The sequence below is a fragment of the Paroedura picta genome, chromosome 12 (assembly GCF_049243985.1).
Source record: "Paroedura picta isolate Pp20150507F chromosome 12, Ppicta_v3.0, whole genome shotgun sequence".
NCBI classification, from domain to species: domain Eukaryota; kingdom Metazoa; phylum Chordata; class Lepidosauria; order Squamata; family Gekkonidae; genus Paroedura; species Paroedura picta.
This window is the reverse complement of record NC_135380.1, coordinates 48,525,798-48,544,144: the sequence shown is the minus strand read 5'-3', so window position 1 is coordinate 48,544,144 and position 18,347 is coordinate 48,525,798. Positions and strand designations below refer to the sequence as shown.

At 47.7% G+C, this 18,347-nt stretch overlaps 1 protein-coding gene across 5 annotated transcripts in view; it reads right to left on the bottom strand.

Annotated features, from left to right (window-relative positions):
- The window catches only part of BRD3 (bromodomain containing 3), a 184,685-nt gene that overhangs the window by 25,452 nt on the left and 140,886 nt on the right, over positions 1 to 18,347 (bottom strand). For all 5 annotated transcript variants that reach the window (XM_077305028.1, XM_077305031.1, XM_077305026.1 and 2 more), the window contains one exon: positions 15,298 to 15,539. In XM_077305028.1, the coding sequence (XP_077161143.1) occupies positions 15,298 to 15,539 (242 nt within the window). The remainder of the gene's footprint in view (positions 1 to 15,297; positions 15,540 to 18,347) is intronic.

Sequence of the window (18,347 nt, the reverse complement as noted above, 5' to 3'; positions counted from 1 at the left end):
ATAACTCTTATTTGAGTAGCACGCACCCTTCACATGCTCCCTTCTAGCATTCTCGTCCATGGTATGACACTCATCATGTCTCCGAGTTTATTAAAGTTTGCCCTAGGAAAATCCAACATCTGCGTCTGGCTACAAGCTTCTTTGCCCCCCCATCACAAAAAGAATTTTATGAGGACATGGTCACTTCCCCCAGAGTCCCCACCTCCTTCACCCCATCCACCAACTCTTGCCTGTTGGTCAGTATTAACTCCAGTATGGCTGAACCTCTTGTGGGTTCATCTACCATTTGATAAATGAAATTGTCAGCCAGACAGGTCAGAAAGTTGCATGACTGAGGACACTTCACAGAGTCTGTTTCCCACACATCTGGGTAATTGTGGTCACCCATCATTACAAGGTCCTGCCGCTTGGATATTTTCCCAAGCTGCTCACAAAGTGCAGCATCCACATCCTCTTGTTGGTCAGGCGGTAGCAGACACCAACCACCACACTGTTTGTTTTCCCCTTGCTTATTTTCACCCAGATGCTTTCCACTGTAGATATGCTCTCCTTCACTAGAATTTCCTGACCGGTAAGCCCTTTCCTCACATACAGTGCCACTCCTCCACCTCTTCGATCTATTCTGTTTTTTCTGAACAGTTCATATCCATCCACCATTACATTCCAGACATGAGAATCATTCCACCAAGTTTCTGTGATGCCTACTAGATCATACCTTTCCATCAGCATGAGAAGTTCCAGCTCTTCCTTCTTATTGCCCATGCTTCGGGCTTTAGTATAAAGGCATATGAATCCTTTTACTTTTGGTTCCCTATGAGCTGGCCTTGCTGGTTGGGCTGCCTCCGATCGTTTTCCTTCCATACACTCCCTATGTTGATCGTCTCCTTCCCCTAGTGGCTTTAGTTTAAAGCTCTCCTGATGAATCTCCCCAGGTTCCTGCCAAACACATTCTTCCCCAGTTTCGATAAGTGCAGTCCATCAGGTGCTAGTAGGCGTTCCTCAAGAAAGTCTATCCCATGGTCCCAGAAACCAAATCCCTCCTGCCGGCACCAACTACACAGCCACTGATTCACCTCCATTATCTTCCTCTCCCAATGCATTCCTCTTCCCTTGACAGGCAAAATTGAAGGGAATACCACTTGTGCCCCCATTTGCTTGAGCTTCCTTCCTAGATCTTGATAGTGTGTTTTAATAGGAAAAATGGTATTCACAGACATGTCATTCGTTCCCACACGGGCCATCACAAATGGGTAGCGATTTGAGGAGTTTGAGCAGCCGTTCTGAAATGTCTTTAATTTTCGCTCCTTGCAAGCAACACACCTTTCGGTTTAGGGAGTTGGGCCCAGCCATATGACGATCCATTCCTCTTAGTAGGGAGTCTCCAATTACCAGTACTCTCCTTTTTTTTCTTCCTCAACACCATTTCCTTCTATCCCTGTGGCCTCTTCACTTTGTTAGATTTTGTTTTGGGACCTCTTCCCTCGTTTTTCATGTGTTATACCAGTGGTCCCCAACCTTTATTAGGCTGGGGACCGGCAGGGTATTGGGTCGCGCCCGCAGGGACCGCGCCCGGGCGGGCCACGCCCATGCTTCGGGCCGCGCCCGCAAGCCGCACCCGTGGATCGGGCCGCGCCCGCGGGCCGCACCCAGCCGCGCCCGGCCGCGCCCGCAGATCGGGCCGCACCCGCGGGCCGCGCCCGCGGATCGGGCCGAGCGGTCGCGGCCTGCACGGGCGCGGCCCGGCCCTGATTCCCTCTCCCCGCCCTCCCGCAGTAAGTAGCTTCCCGGGCCGCAAGCTTGCGGCCTGGGAAGTTTTTTACTGCGGGGGGGGAGGCGGGGAGAGGGAGCTGCGGCCCGGCGCCATGGCCTTGGCGGCCCGGCGCCGGGCCGCGGCCCGCAGGTTGGGGACCACTGTGTTATACTATGAAAACAGACACCTTGAAAATCTAATACAAAAAACCAGGAATGTATTTGCAATAACTGTAAAACAGATTTTCAGTCCTAAAGCAGTTGATGTCTTCCTACAATATCCAGTTTATGACCTTCTCTGCCACTAGTTGTAGAGTATGATCCTCAGCCATACTTGGCTTGCATCTCTTCAACAATGAGCAAAGCGGGAAGTGGGTGGGTAAATAAGGAGCAACCTTCTTCCCTAATACCATGCAAATTCTCCACCTTCCCTGAAGTGGCCAGAATCAATGTTGGTGTCTCCCTGACAGATTTAGTGAGATCTTACACTCTACCCAGAATTGGAAAGGGGAATCTGTGTACAGTCTTCCCAAGATCTTGTCCTTAGGTTTTGGATCCAAAGTGAAGATGTGACTCTCCAAGGCCTAAGCCATGCCCAAAACAAATGTTCAGAAAATAGTCCAAGATCTTCTTTAAGGGAAATAGGGGTTGGGGTCCCAACCATATCAACAGGGGACAAATCCGAGCACCTGCTCTTCCTCCTCGGAATCTGACTAAAAGAATAGCTCACAAGTGTCGTATACTGGCAAAGATCTGTGCTTAATCTGTTGAACAGATCCAATGTACTCCCTGATGCCTGATGGAAATAATCACTTCACTCCAAGTTAAATGTAAGAAAGAAATAATATAGAAATTGCTGCCATGGCCAAGATGGGAACAAAGGCCACTGAGGGGCTGGTCTCAGATCCAACTGGCAAGGAAGGTAACGTCAGGGAAGGGCAGTCAATCGTGCTTGTTCTCAGTCTCCAATACATAAGGAACCAGCAACCAGTCATGAATCAATGGGGCTCGAAGGAGCAGACGCAAACTGACTCCAAGGAGACAGCTGGCTCCATTGATTAGTCTGGTTCTGAAGCAGGGGCTTTCTCATGCATGGCCTGAACTTGCGTAGGCTTTTGGTGGTGCTGAGCCTTAGTCTTAGCCTTTTTTCCAGGGGGTTCAGAGGAGTTTCTTGGGACCCTAGATGAGGGCAGCAATCAAGCCTTACACTTCGACAGAACTTATCAGGACAGTTCTGTCCTTGAACCTGATATTATGAGGAGGGTTGAAACAGGTGCTCAACCATGGCAGATAACTCAATTGCTGGGACTTCAGATGCACATAGTGCCTTCTCTCATAGGCTTTTCCTTTTATGCTTTTGGCATAAATTGCTGACAGTGTCTACAGCCTGAGACATTTGGTGCTCACTCAATCAAAAAAGGCACAGATCATGTTAATCTGTGTGTCATCTTTGTTCCACAATCAGTTTTTGTGCCATTATCTCAGAGGAGGCTGGGAGGCAGCGGCAAAGGCCTGTAATTATCCTGACAGGATTAAAAACACAGGGAGAGTTAAAGGAACAATACGCCCAGGGATCCACCAGGCAGCCAAAACTTGAACTTTTACCTGGTGGTGTTTTTTTGTAAACAGAATGAGAATGCTAGAATGAAACAGTGGTCCTCACTTGACGGTTTCTTTTCTTCGGTGGGGCGAAGTCATCCATGTTCGCTTACATAAGGCAAATTGTAATCTAAATTTGAACTGCTGGGCCTTCTTGAGTGACCACTGGTGACCTCTCCAACTCCAGTCATGTTCAAGCCTTGCTGCGTATCTGGTCACTTCTGCAGTCCATTATTGTCAGTCCTTGTGTATTTCTCGTGTCCAAGATGTCGGTTCTACCGCTTGGGTGGGAAGTAGATGACTTTGCCCCACTGAAGAAAAGAAACCCACTGTTTCATTTTCCTTCAGTGGAGTCAAAGTCATTCATGTGGTTAGCTGTACCAAAGCTCACTCCAGGGTGGGAAGAGCCAGTCCAGTCTGGTCCAAGTGTTGCATCACTCTGCGGCCAAAAGAAGCCTCCACTGAGGCGGCCTTGTCAATGCAATAATGCTTAACGAAGGTGGAAAAAGACAACATGTTGCCACCCTACAAATTTCTGTTGCTGGCATTCTACTGGCAAAGGCGGCCGACGTGGCTGCCGCTCTAGTGGAATGTGCTGTAAGCCTTCCAGGGGGGACCTTTTCCTGGACCTGGTAGACCTTGGTGTTACACTGCCTGACCCAAAGGGCAAAACCGTCTTGCCTATGTTCTGACACCCTTGCGAAATGAATAGTGCATCGGAGCACCAGAAGGCTGCTGTTCTGTGAAGGCAGATTCCAAGCGTTCAGCGGACGTCCAATTTATGCCGCACCCACTCATCTGGGGTGCATGGACTGGGGCAGTAAGCTGATAGGACCAGCAGTTGCTCCACGTGGAAGTGAGAACGGACCTTGGGTATGAAACTGGGGACAGAGCTCCTTTCTTGAAGACAGCGTGCCATTTCAAAAACTCATCTGGCCGATATGATAGCCACAAGAAAGGCCACCTTTCAGGAAAGGATTTTGAGCTCTGCCCACTTGAGGGGCTCAAATGGAGTTTTAGTGAGTGCCTGCAGCACTTCTGGGAGACTCCACGTGGGGAAAACAATGCTGTACTGGAGGGTCCAATTTCTTGGCTTTCCCTCAGAAAAAGTTTGATGTGTTTATTTTGAGAGAGAGAGAAAGAGTGGAAACCATCCAGGCCTAGCACAGCATTGATGGCCACCAGCTGGCATTTCAGGGTTGGTATCCGGAGGCCAAGTTTCCGGCCCTCAAAGAAGAACGCCACTATGTCGTTAGTGGGGGGGCACAGAGGATTGATCTGTGACCTGATGGCCCAGATGTGGAAAGCTTTCCAGGTGTGATTGTAAATGCGCCTGGTGGATGGTCGCCTGGCCTGAAGCATGAGGTCAATCATTCCTGGGGAGAACCCCAGTCTTTGTAGCACATCCCATTTAATTTCCAGGCTGTCAGCAGTAGCCAATCTGGATGTCTGACTGGCCCCTGGAACAGCAGGTCCTCGCGTGTCGGTAGGTGCCAGGGGCGTGTCTCGGCCACGTGGACCAGTTTGGAGAACCAGGATCGTCTGGGCCAATAGGGTGCGATGAAACTTACCTCTGCCTTCAGTCTCCGAATCTTGTTCAGGATCCTGACTATTAGAGGCAGGGGAGGAAAGGCATACGGGAGATCCCAAGGGCCATGGGTGTGAGAGAGAGTCCCTCTGCCCTGCCGTTGGGGAAGCGAATCAGGAACCGTGGTGTCTGGACGTTGGCGGCAGTTGCTAGAAGGTCCATGGCTGGCAATCCAAACCTGTGAGTGACCTGAACAAACCACCTGTTGGTTGGGACTCCACTCGCCTGGGTCTGTCGATTCGGCTAGTCCGCTTGAGTGTTTTGTAGACCCCGGAGCCTTGAGGCTGAGCAGACGTCTTTCCACCTAGTGCAAGAGGGTGTCTGCTTCCTTATATAGGGACAGAGACCTGGTCCCACCCTGGCAATTGATGTGGGCCTTTGTATTCTGTGTGGATGAGAACGTGGCGATTTCTGAGCGTAGGTTGGAACACCTGGAGTGCCAGACAAACCGCTCTGAGTTCCAGCCAGTTAGAATCATAGAATAATAGTTAGAAAGGACGACTTGGGTCATCTAGTCCAACCCCCTGCACTATGCAGGACACTCACAACCCTATCTCTCATCCACTGTAACCTGCCACCCCCTTAAGTCTTCACAGAATCAGCCAGATGGCTATCCAGCCTCTGTTAAAAAATTTCCAAAGATGGAGAACCCACCTCCTCCCAAGGAAGCCTGTTCCACTAAGAAACTGTCTCTAACTGTCAGGAACTTCTTACAGATGTTGAGATGGAATTTCTTTTGAATTAATTTAATTTCATTGGTTCTGGTCCGTCCCTCCGGGGCAAGAGAGAACAACTCTGCTCCACCCTCTATTTATTTTAAATACTTGAAGATGGTTATCAAATCCCCTCTCAGTCATCTCCTCTCCAGGCTAAACAGACCAAGCTCCCCCAACCTTACTTCATATGTCTTGGTCCCCAATCCCCTCACCATCTTTGTTGCCCTCCTCTGGACATGCTCCAGTTTGTCTACATCCCTCTTCAACTGGGCAGGTCTTTCTGACTACAGGACTCTAAGCAACATACCTTTAAGTCTGTGAAAATTTGCTTTGCTGAACTCCAGTCTATACGTCCGACTATGTAAAGGTTTTCTCTATCCCACAATTGAAAATTCCAAAAGCACATGGTCACTATTACCATCTGTGCTCACTACTTCCACCTCATCTACCAGTTCTTCCCTATTGATGAGAATCAAGTCTAAAATAGTTGAGCCCCTGGTTCCCCTATCTACTTTCTGGGAACTTCTGGGAACCGGTTATATTTCGGATCAGGTTCAAGGTTTTGATTTTGACCTTTAAGGCCATCCGTGGTCTGGGTCCAGCATATATGAGGGACCGCCTTTCGCCCTATATTCCTCGCAGGGCTTTACACTCAGTGGGGGCCAATTTATTGGTTATCCCCAGCCCCAAGGAAGCCCATCTGGCCTCTACCAGGGCCAGGGCCTTTTTGGTCCTGGCCCTGACCTGATGGAATGAGCTCCCGGAAGAGCTGAGGGCCCTGCGGGAATTACCAGCATTCTGCAGGGCCTGTAAAAGGGAGCTCTTCCGCCAGGCCTACGGTGAGGAGGATCAGGCCCCCCCCTCATGAAATCTGGCAGTAGTGAGTGCTAGCTCCCTCCCCCTCCCTGTAGCTGAGGCGGTGGAGACTCGATGATTAGTATTGCCATCTATCGTTGTTATTGTTGATTAATTGGTTGTTATTTACTGTCATTTTACATTATTCTTATGGATTTTAGGGGAGGGGTTTTTATGTGAGCCGCCTCAAGCCTTCAGGGGGAGGCGGGATATAAATAAAATAACAACAACAACAACAACTGAAGCTGTCAGCAAGGCAAGTTAAGAATTTAATGGAGTTTGTATTTTTAGCAGAGTTGGTCCTCCAACAGATATCTGGGCAATTGAAGTCAACAATGACCACTGTTTCACCCTTTTTTGAAAATTGTGTAATTTGGTCTAGCAGTATCTCATTCAAGTCCTCTGACTGGCTTGGTGGTCTATAGCAGACCCCCACAATAATACCACCCTCATTTCCTACTCCTTTTACATTTACCCAAATATACTCAATTGAACTTTCACTTACCTGTATTTCTTCACAAGTATACAGGTTCTTAAAATATATTGCTACATCACCCCCCTTCTTTTCTTGTCTGTCCCTTTTGAATAGATTGTACCCCTCGATTCTAGTATTCCAGTTGTGAGTATTATCCCACCAAGTTTCTGTGATTCCTAGTAGGTCATAGCACCCTTCCTCTATTACGACTACTAGTTCCTACTGCTTGTTTCCCATAGTGTAGAGACATCGTAATCCATTCCTTGTGTGCCCCATGGTTTTGGTTTTGCAAGTTAGTAGTTCCCTGCTTATGTGCCATCCCCTGTAGATTTGCACTCTTCTTATCTTGAGTTCTTACCATCACAGCAAGTTCGGAATTTACGTCTCGTTCACCTTTGGATCTAGTTTGAAGCCCTGTTCACCAGGTTTGCAAGAGTTCTTCCAAAAATACCTTTTCAGTCCCTTGTGAGGTGCACACCGTCTCCTGATAGCAGCCCCTCATACTGACATCTTACACCATGATCCAGAAATCCAAACCTTTCCTGATGTCACCACTGACGTAGCCGGTCACTTACTTGCATGATTTCTCTCTATCTCTTCCTAAGCCACGGCCACTTACAGGAAGGACTGATGAAAACACAACCTGTGCTCCCAAGTCCTTTACCTTTCCCCCCAGATCCACAAAGTCTTTCTTAATATGTTCCATACTCTGCTGGGCAGTATTACTTGTTCCTACATGGATGAGGAGGAAGGGATAATGATCTGTGGGCTTGATGAGCCTCTGCAGACATTCTGTCACATCCTTTATGCATGCACCACATAGACAGCATACCTCTCAAGACAGCAAATCTGGTCTACACACTTCAACCTCTACGCCTCTCAGCAGGGAAACCCCAATTATTAGTACCCGTTCCTTTGTACCCATGAGAGCAGACCTAGAAATCTCACCTGTGGGGGCTAGTGAAGTGTCTGCTGGGCTTCCTGGGGTTGTCAGGGGAAATGACCTAGAACTCTCACCTGCGGGGGCCTGTGACTTCTTTTGCTGGTCTTCGTTGGGGCTTGCTCTTCATGGGGAATTGCACATGCTCCTGTGATCCTGAATCAACAGGCAGATACTGGAACTGGTTGCTAAGCACCAGTGGGGCCCATTATGCATGGGGGGGATAGCGCGCATTCGGGGTGGAATGGCGGCGACTAAAATCTCCGATAACGCACGGTGCCAGCTACAATCGGCTGCAAATTCGGTGCATGCCGCCAAAAAAGCTGCATCAGCGAAATGTGGAAGAAAGTGCAGCTTCCGGGAGACCAGGGCGCAACCAGAAGCGGCGCCGGGGTCGCTGCGTGCATAATGGGTTACTCTGGGTATGGCCGCCGTTGCGTCCCGTCCTGTGCATAAACGGTTTGCTTCGCTTCTTCCCCCTCCGCATTTTCCATGTGACCCAAAATCACCGTTTTGGTGGCCGTGCATAATGGGCCTGGGTCAGATCTTCTCCTCAACCTTCTACAGCGACGTGTAACATCCTTCCATTTATTACCCTCCTGTGTTAGGTGCTCCTGATTTTGATTTGATAGATTTCCCTCCTCCTGCAGCATATTCAATCTTCTCTCTAATCCTCTCTCTAATCCCCAGACTGTCTCCTTTTGCAGAGCCACTAATTTACACTTGCTGCATTTGTAAAAACTGTCCCACCAAGGGACATTACACAGATGGTACATGTCACTACCTGAGCTTCTTTAGTCTTCGTGCCACTTTGATTCATCTGAAATGCTTTCAAACACTCCTACACTTCACTCGATCCTTCAGCTTGATCATAGAATCACAGAGTTGGAAGGGGCCATACAGGCCATCTAGTCCAACCCCCTGCTCAACACAGGATCAGCCCAAAGCATCCTAGAGCATCCAAGAAAAGTGTGTATCCAACCTTTGCTTGAAGACTGCCAGTGAGGGGGAGCTCACCACCTCCTTAGGCAGCCTATTAAACTGCTGAACTACTCTGACTGGGAAAATTTTTTTCCTGATATCTAGTCTATATCGTTGTACTTTAAACCCATTACTGCGCGTCCTTTCCTCTGCAGCCAACAGAAACAGCATCCTCCTCCAAGTGACAACCATTCAAATACTTAAAGAGGGCGATCATGTCCCCTCTCAACCTCCTTTTCTCCAGGCTGAACATTCCCAAGTCCCTCAACCAATCTTCATAGGGCTTGGTCCCTGGGCCCCAGATCATCCTCGTCGCTCTCCTCAGTACCCTTTCCATTTTATCTACGTTCTTTTTGAAGTGACCTGTGCGAAAAAAGAGGTGCAAAATAGGCACTGAGCCTTTCTGCTTTCTCTGCATCCTCCGTTAGAGTTTGTCCATCTGCACCCACTGCACAGTGGGCCTATTGCCTCCTTTACTTTACGTTTGCTTCTCACATAACTGAAAAAATCTTTTCTTGTTACAGTGGGCTTTCCTGGCCAATCTTAGCTCACTCTCAGCTTTGGCCTTTCTGATGATTAATCTACAGTGCCTAGTAACCTGTAGGTACTCTTCTTTAGAGCTCTGTCGTTCCCTCCATTTCCTGAATATTTCCCTTTTCTTTTTTCTTAGTCCCTCTAGAAGTTCTCTGATCATCTAAATAGGCTTCTTAGAGCTCCTGCAGTGTTTTCATCTTTCTGGGCTAGCCCCCCTAGGGTCCCCACCTCCTTTACCTCATTCACCAACTCTTGCCTGTTGGTCAGTATTAAGTCCAGTATGGCTGAACCTCTTGTAGGTTCATCTACCATTTGATAAATGAAATTGTCAGCCAGGCAGGTCACAAAGTTGCATGACTGAAGACGCTGTGCAGAGTTTGTTTCCCAGCACACATCTGGGAAATTGAATTTGCCCATGATTACAAGGGTCCTGCCGCTTGGATATTTTCCTAAGCTGATCACAAAGTGCAGCATCCACATCCTCTCGTTGGTCAAGCGATCAGTAGCAGACACCAACCACCACACTGTTTTCCCCTCGCTTATTTTCACCCAGATGCTTTCCACTGTAGATATACTCTCCTTCACTAGAATTTCCTGACAGGTAAGCCCTTTCCTCACATACAGTGCCACTCCTCCACCTCTTCGATCTATTTTTTCTGAAAAGTTCATATCCATCCACCATTACATTCCAGTCATGAGAATCATTCCACCAAGTTTCTGTGATGCCTACTACATCATAGCTTTCCATCTGCATAAGAAGTTCCAGCTCTTCCTTCTTATTGCCCATGCTTCAGGCGTTAATATAAAGGCATCTGAATGCTTTTACTTTTGGTTCCCTATGAGCTGGCCTTCATGGTTGGGCTGCCCCCGATCGGTCTCCTTCCTTACACTCCCTATGTTGATCGTCTCCTTCCCCTTGTGGCTTCAGTTTAAAGCTCTCCTGATGAATCTCCCCAGGTTCCTGCTAAACACATTCTTCCCCAACTTTGATGCTAGTAGGCCTTCCTCCAGAAAGCCTATCCCATGGTCTCAGAAACCAAATCTCTCCTGCCGGCACCAACTACACAGCCACTGATTCACCTCCATTATCTTCCTCTCCCGATTCATTCCTTTTCCCTTGACAGGCAAGATTGAAGAGAATACCATTGAAGAGAATACCCCCATTTGCTTGAGCTTCCTCCCGAGATCTTAATAGTCTTTTTTAATAGGAGCGATAGTATTCATGGACATGACATTCGTTCCCACGTGGACCATCACAAATGGGTAGCGATCCGTAGATTTGAGGAGTTTGGGCAGCCGTTCTGAAATGTCTTTAATTTTGCCCCTTGGAAGCAATACACCTCTTGGGTTAGGGGGTTGGGCCCAGCCCCATGACAATCCATTCCTCTTAGTAGGGAGTTTTTTCCTCAACACCATTTCCTTCTATCCCCATGGGGGATAGACTTTGTTTTGGGACCTCTTCCCTCGTTGACACTTGCACCTCCTCTGCAAGGGCCTGAAATCTATTCTGGAGCTCCAAAGCCCCGAGAACCGTCTTGCTCTACGCCACTGAGACTTTTTCCTAACTGTCTGCAGAGGCTCCGTAATGAGGTCAATCCCCTTATCCTCTTCAGGACTGGTTGTAGCCTCGTTATTCAGAGTTGCACTGCTCCTGTCTATGAACTCCTCCCCTTTCTTAACATCCTCTCCAGGTCTTCGCTTGCACAGCCGCACAGCTCCCAGAGCCAGCTGGCTCCTTGCTGCTTGGGTCTTTGCTGTGGTCAGTTCCATGGAGGCTTGAGCTGGAAAGGAGTACTGTGCTGTGAAGAAGTTTATATATATATATTTTTAATTACTTCAGTGTTGCTGAAGAGCAGGGCTCTGAGCGTCCTACCTAAGCAGTAGGGCAAACGAAACTGGAGCTGGAGAGGTCACCCAGTGGTCACTCAAGGAGGCGCAGCAGTCCAAATTTACATTACAATTTGCCCTACCTGAGCAAGGAGAGGTGTGACCTAACCACATGAATGACTTCAGCCTCACTGAAGGAAAAATATGCAGCAAAGAAAAAACTAAAAGGGAAACACGTGACATTTGGGCGGGAACCAGTGCGCAATCTGAGGAATATGAGCACACTGTCATTTTTTGTTTTAGCTAGACATTTCTCCACAGCTGTCCAATGTGGGACTACACAGAAAACACAACAATGAATCTGCATTGCATGTTTTCCACATTTTTGTCATGTGCTCTTTCTCAGGAAAGAAAAGAGGGTTGCACTTACCTGTAACTTCATTGAGTGGTCTTTTGTGCATTCACACATGGATACTGCAAAGTTGCAGGCCTGCTTTGGAAAAAGAAATTGCAAGCTAAACTTCTAGAAATACTCCCCAGAGTGTCAGACCCTTGCTCTCCAGAGGGACCTTCCTGCCTAAAGTCCCATTGTATGGGAGGAGTAAGCACTCTCCCCTCAGTCCTCATCCCTTTGCTGCTGGGTAGGAGGGAGGGTTGTGTGAATGCATAGAAGACCACTTGATTAACAGCAGTTACAGGTAAGCGCAACCCTGTTTTCATCCCACATGGGAGATTAGCAAGATGACTCACTGTAGGAGCAGAGTGGCGCAGAGTGGTAAGCGGCAGAAATGCTGTGTGAAGCTGTCTGTCCAGGGAGTTCAATCCCAGCAGCCGGCTCAAGGTCAACTCAGCCTTCCATCCTTCCGAGGTCGGTAAAATGAGTACCCAGCTTGCTTGCTGGGGGTTAAACGGTAATGACTGGGGAAGGCACTGGCAAACCACCCTGTATTGAGTCTGCCATGAAAACGCTGGAGGGCGTCACCCCAAGGGTCAGACATGACTCGGTGCTTGCACAGGGGATACCTTTACCTTGGGGTAAACGTGGGGGGTAGGCTAAGAGCAGAGGACTGTCTGATGTACCACTTTAACCACTGTTGTTTTTTTTTGCAGCATCCACATTCCAGGAGTAGGACACATAAATGGACCATGTGGCTGCTCTGCAATGTCCTGGATAGGGAGACCTGCTGCAAATGCTGAAGCCTTACGACCCTTATGAGGGCTGTGAAAACAAACAAAAAGGTTATCCTTCCGGAAGGATTTTACTCAGTCTAAATAAAAAAGATCTGCTCTCCTAATATCTAACGTGTGCCTTTCAAAATTTTTCAGATGTTGGGAGGAAATCAACACTTAACAAAATCTTGTCCCTAAAGACCAGCATGAAATAGGAAGAATAGACAATGCAGAAAGTTCCCCCACCCTGTATGCTGTCATTATAGCCACTAAAAAGGCTGTTTTATAGGACACAAAGTTCAAATCAACCACTGCCAAAGGTTCAAAAGGATTATGAAGTAGTTTTGACAACACGAGGGATAAACTCCATTGTGGGATAATAGCAATGATGGGGAGGGGGTTAAACATTCCTTAAACCTTTCATAAAGGATTTTGAAAGGGAATAAACGGGATGGGAATAAACAGGAGTGCTTTCGACATGAAAGTGGAAACTGCCACTAAGTTAACTTTAATTGAAGCATTTAATAGCCCACTGTCTTTCAAAGAAACTAAGTAAGTTAAAACATCTCACCTGTGTGAGATCACAGGTGAGTGGGGAAAGACCTAATTTTTCTGGCCAAACTGGCCATTTCAAAGCATAAGATTTAGGCCTAGCTGCAGCAGTTTTGGCCTTCTTCTTGGGCAGCTCAGGCAGGCCCTGATCAAATTGCTTGGCAGGGGAGCTTGTAGGCTGGTCTGAGGCTTTCAGGGCTCTCTCCCACAGGGCAGCCCTGAGTCTGCAGGAGCACTCATACCCGATCTTGGGGGTAAGTTTTCTACACAGAGCACACCAAAGCTGAATGGCCCTCTCCCAGGCACAGAAGGCAGGAGTAATGGTTGTCCTGTTGGGCCATCTTACCCCCACATTGGGAACACTTTTTGAAAAGGGCCATAGTAACACACAAATCCAAATCAAATTCCAAGAGACAGTCAAGTCCAGTCCAAGAAATACAGAAACAAAATTATCACTCAATAGAAGTTGTGAGAAATACTCAGAGCGCTTGTATGTCCTTTCCTCAATCTTCAGAAAAGACTGAGGGGAGAGTAGACATGAGACTTTAGGCAGGAAGGTCCCTCTGGGGTGGGCGGGGCTGGCACTCTGGGGTGCAGTACCCATGTGGGAATGCACAGAAGCCACGGAGATGAACAAAGTAAATCTGGTCTGAATGAACTGAGGCCACATGTTAGTATGACATCTGCATGTAAAGGTATTCACCCACAATGGTGACTAGGAATGTGCGCTTCGGCTCGGCCACCTTGGCGATCACCAAAGCCCCCTTCCAACTCCATGACATTATGAATGTCAGCTGACAGTGTACAGAAAACTCCAGTGCCAAATGAATGCAGGGTTGAGAATCCTTACTTAAGGAAACAGCCTTGGCTGTCTAGTTTAAAATGTATCTGCTAACCAGCAAAAACCAATATAGTGCTTGGCTAGTGAGAAAGGGCCACTGTAGCTGCCCTTCTCATAAGATTTATGTTAAAATTGGACTACAGATAAGGATAAGGAAAGGACTTCCAAATGGTGGGACCAACAGTTGCAGAATTTTTGCAGTGTCAACTGTGATTAAAAGGGAAAGGTAGACTTCTAGCTGTCCCAGCTAGAGTACAACACATATAGCTGTCCTATATTGAACCAGACAATGGGTCCATCAAGGTCAGCAGTGTTTACTCAGACTGGCACTGGCTCTCCAGGGTCATAGGTCTTCCACACAACCTACCACCTGATCATTTTACCTGGAGATGCAGAGGACTGAAGCAAGGACTTTCTGTTTGCCAAGCAAATGATCTATCACTACAGCCACTACAGCTCCTTCCCTAAGAGCGTATGAGACTTGGAACATAAAGGCCACAGAGACTGCTTGAGGTTTCTTTGCACACTGTTGGAGACGTGCAAGGTGGTATACACACCTCCATTCTGAAGTAGCATCAGCAGCAGAGTTCAGCCCCTCCCCTCCCCTCCCCTCCAAAATGCAGCCAAATGTCTGTAGAGAGATCCTTAAAAGCAACGTGGGTCATTTCTGAGGAAGCCTCACAAGCCAAATTTGCTGTAGAGGAATTCCACCAGCAATCAGCAAGGCATAACTGAGGAGGCATGTCCCTCTCCAGTTGAACTCCAGACAGTGGAATTCTGTAAATTCTATATACTTAAAAGAAAACATGCACGCATGCTTAATTTGGATCACTCCTATGGATCAAAGAACTTAGCTCTAGGTAAGAGATTTTAGCTTTTGAATCCTAAAGGATACATGGGTCGTTGTTCTCTGGCACGTGTGTAGATACTTTCTTTGAGCAACATCCATTTTGTGGTGTACCCAGACACATTATTGACCCACTACCACCTTCTGTTTCCTTGACACTTGTCCTTACTGTGGCTCAGCAGACACACAGGACTGGCCAAACATATCTGAGCTCCTCCTTAGTCAGGTGCCTAATTATTGTTAGCACTACAATGACACTGGTGCCCTTGTCAAACCACCCCTTGAAGCCTTAGTGGGAAACCTGTTTACAGACTATGCTTTACACCAGCTCTGGCCAACAGAAACAGTAGTGTGAATGTAAATCCAAGCAAGTTAGTGCCAAGACTGCGGTGGGGGATGCTTGGAGCTCTGCTCCAGGCCTATGTAAGTGTGTTTTGTTTCTGTGCCTGTAAGGCTGACAACAACAAGCCCATCAATTAAATCATCCAACGTGCCAGACAAGTTTCTATCACAAAATGTCCAATGACCATCTGAGCTTCTCGGGCCTCTGTGGGCTTTGCCATTTCGGAGGCTGGAAGTCATACTGCTTCCCTGCCTGGCTTCAGCTCCTAGGTGCCCCTTACCTGTTCACTGCAGGAAGGCTGTTGACCTTCTTTGCTGGAGCTTTCTTCTGCTGTGCCTGCTTTGTCGGCTGGGCCACCTTTGCCTTCTTCTCTTCCTCTGCTTTTGCTTTGTGCTTTTCTTTCTCCTTCTCCTTCTCCTTGTCCTTCTTCTTCTTCTCTTTCTCCTTCTTCTCTTTTTTTTTCTTTGGTTTGTTCACAGGAGCTTGGGACAGGGCAGCCAACTGTTCATGGACGGCCTTCAGCTGGCAGGGAAGATGGAGGATCAAAGCTAAGAAAGTCAAGTGCCTCTGAAGACTGCCCTATGTAGTTCTGACCTCCTTGTGGGGATAGGTCCCACAAGCAGTACTCAACTGCTTCACCCTCAACAACTCTCAGTCAAACATCTGAATCAATTCACTTGAAAAATACTGTGTTAGAACCAGCAATGGGTGATAGGAATGTTTGCTCTATGGCAATTATGGTCCACTCGCCCATGCAACTCTTCACCTGGTGCCACAGTCATCCAGAGATGAATGTGATGTGTGACCTGGCTCACAAATGACTACATGCAAGCCAGCTGCCAGCCCATCAACTTCAGCTCACTTCCAGAATGAGCTAATTTGTTGAAGCTCTCCATGCAGGTGGCAGCCATGTGCAAGCCCCACCAACAGGCTCACAGCAGGAAATTCCCTGCTGAGAACTGAGACCTCCATAAAGTGGTTGCAAAAATACCAAGACATGAGTTTCTTTTTCTCCAAATGGCAACAGTTGTGCAAATCACAGCTGCTTTTACATATACAATTCTCACATGGAGGTGCAAGTTCTCATATACAGCACATGGGGGGCTTCTCATTTGCAAGCCTAGTAATGGTTACTGTGCCCCTGCATGTGCAAACCCACTTTTCTCTTTTTCAGGACTGAAGCACAGTCTGCACATGCAGGAGAATGAAGTGGGAGTGTGAGCTGGGCCACTTTCATTGCGAATGAGTGGGGATGGAATTTTTTAAATCTCTCTCTTGCAAGAAGGCTAGCACATCAGATTCTACCAAGTTTTCTACTTGCAAGGATGTGAGAGAGCAATTAGAAATATGACCTCTTCCCCACCCACAGTCTTATTCCCTTCCCACTTTGCTGCTTCTGCAGACCAGTTCTTCAGAGGCTGTGGAATGCCAGGAAAGAGCCATCACACACAAGCACTCCACACTGAGAGAGCCAGCCTGTCTTTTAAACAAGAGAGCTCCTGACATCTGCACTTCTTGCAGTCAGAGTGGTGGTGGGGGGGGGGGGGAGGGAATGCCTGAAAATGAGGCATCCTTCTGCCTGTCCTGAGCTGCCAGAGACCCACATAACCAAGCAGCTTTCTCTATTAGGGTTGTGCGCTTTGACGCAATTCAGTTGCCTTGGCGATCACCAAAGCCTGAAGCAGCACATAGGAGACCAGCACTATGGTGCAGAGGCGGCCAAACCACGCCATAGCGGACAACCCTAGTCTCTATAGCCTTGAAAATGAGCACAAGAGAGAGGCAGAGGGTGTTTGTGGCAAGCTTAATCAGCTGGCCCAGTTCCTTTGTGGTATACAGCTAAACAGAAATGCTTCCCCTGACAAACACTTGTGTGCCAGAAAGGCCTGAAAATCTCAGAAAAAATGGATGGCAACCGGGTGGTGATGGCAATTTGTCAAACCCATAGGAACAACTGTGAGGGAGCCCAAACAGAACAGGAAGATCAGAGTTCAAATCTCAATGTAGGCATGATGCTCCCCAGGCAAGCCATGAGCAAACTGCCATTCTGGTCTACTTCTCAGGGCTGTTGTGGGATGCAAATATGTTACAGAAAGAGCTGGGGAGTGGAGAACATTTTCTTGGTCAGCTGCACAATGTAGGGTTCCCCTCCTCTAAAAGTGGCAATGTCCAGCTCTCAGTACTTTCCAATTCCATATCTGAGTGGTATGTAGTAGTTGCAGTAAGCAAAACACAACTCTTTCTATTGGCTCAGTTCTACTGCTTTTCATCATATTAACTTACCCTCAGCCTTAAAGGCTGGGTGGGAAAAAATTGAATTATAAAGTCAACACATGCACATATAAAATTGAATAAAAGTCAGGAATTATCATATCGAATGGGGAGGAAGACAGCAGTCAGCCATGTCATTGGTGGTTCCCTCTTCAACAGTACAGCAGGGAAGGGTGCGCTGCAAACAGACAAAGCAATTCTGCTGGAGGCCACCAGCGGTATCTTCCTAGAATGCCTCCAGCCTGTGTTGCTTTTTCCTTACCAAAATGGTATGTATGAGGGCTAAAAACCTGGCCTCTGAAAAACAGAGTCTGCAGTTGAAGAGGGATGTAGACAAACTGGAGCGTGTCCAGAGGAGGGCAACAAAGATGGTGAGGGGTTTGGAGACCAAGACATGTGAAGAAAGGCTGGAGGAGCTTGGTCTGTTTAGCTTGGAGAGGAGACAACTGAGAGGGGATATGATAACTATCTTCAAGTATTTAAAAGGGTGCCATATGGAGGATGGTGCAAACTTAAATGGACTCCGGGGAATGGTAGAGGACAGGAAGGCCTGGAGGATCATTGTCCATGGGGTCGCGATGGGTCGGACACGACTTCGCACATAACAACAACATGGAGGATGGAGCAGAATTGTTCTCTCTTGCCCCAAAGGGACAGACCTGAACCCATGGGATAAAATTAATTCAAAAGAAATTTCGTCTAAACATCCGGAAGAAGTTCCTGACAGTCAGTGCGGTTTCTCAGTGGAACAGGCTTCCTTGGGAGGTGGTGGGTTCTCCATCTTTGGAAATTTCACTCAGTGGATGAGTGATTGGGTTGTGAGTGTCCTGCATAGTGCAGTGGGTTGGACTAGATGATCCATGAGGCCCCTTCGAACTCTATGATTCTATGATTGGACAATCTCTTGGAAAAAGGACATGCTGGTCCAGAGAGTACTATGATTTCAAATACCATAATTGTGTACCCATCACAGGAACACTGCAGGGAGGAATTTAGTTGTTTACTAAAAATACTGTTACTATGGCTTTCTCCTGAAGGCTCCCAGATTTCTCAGTTTAT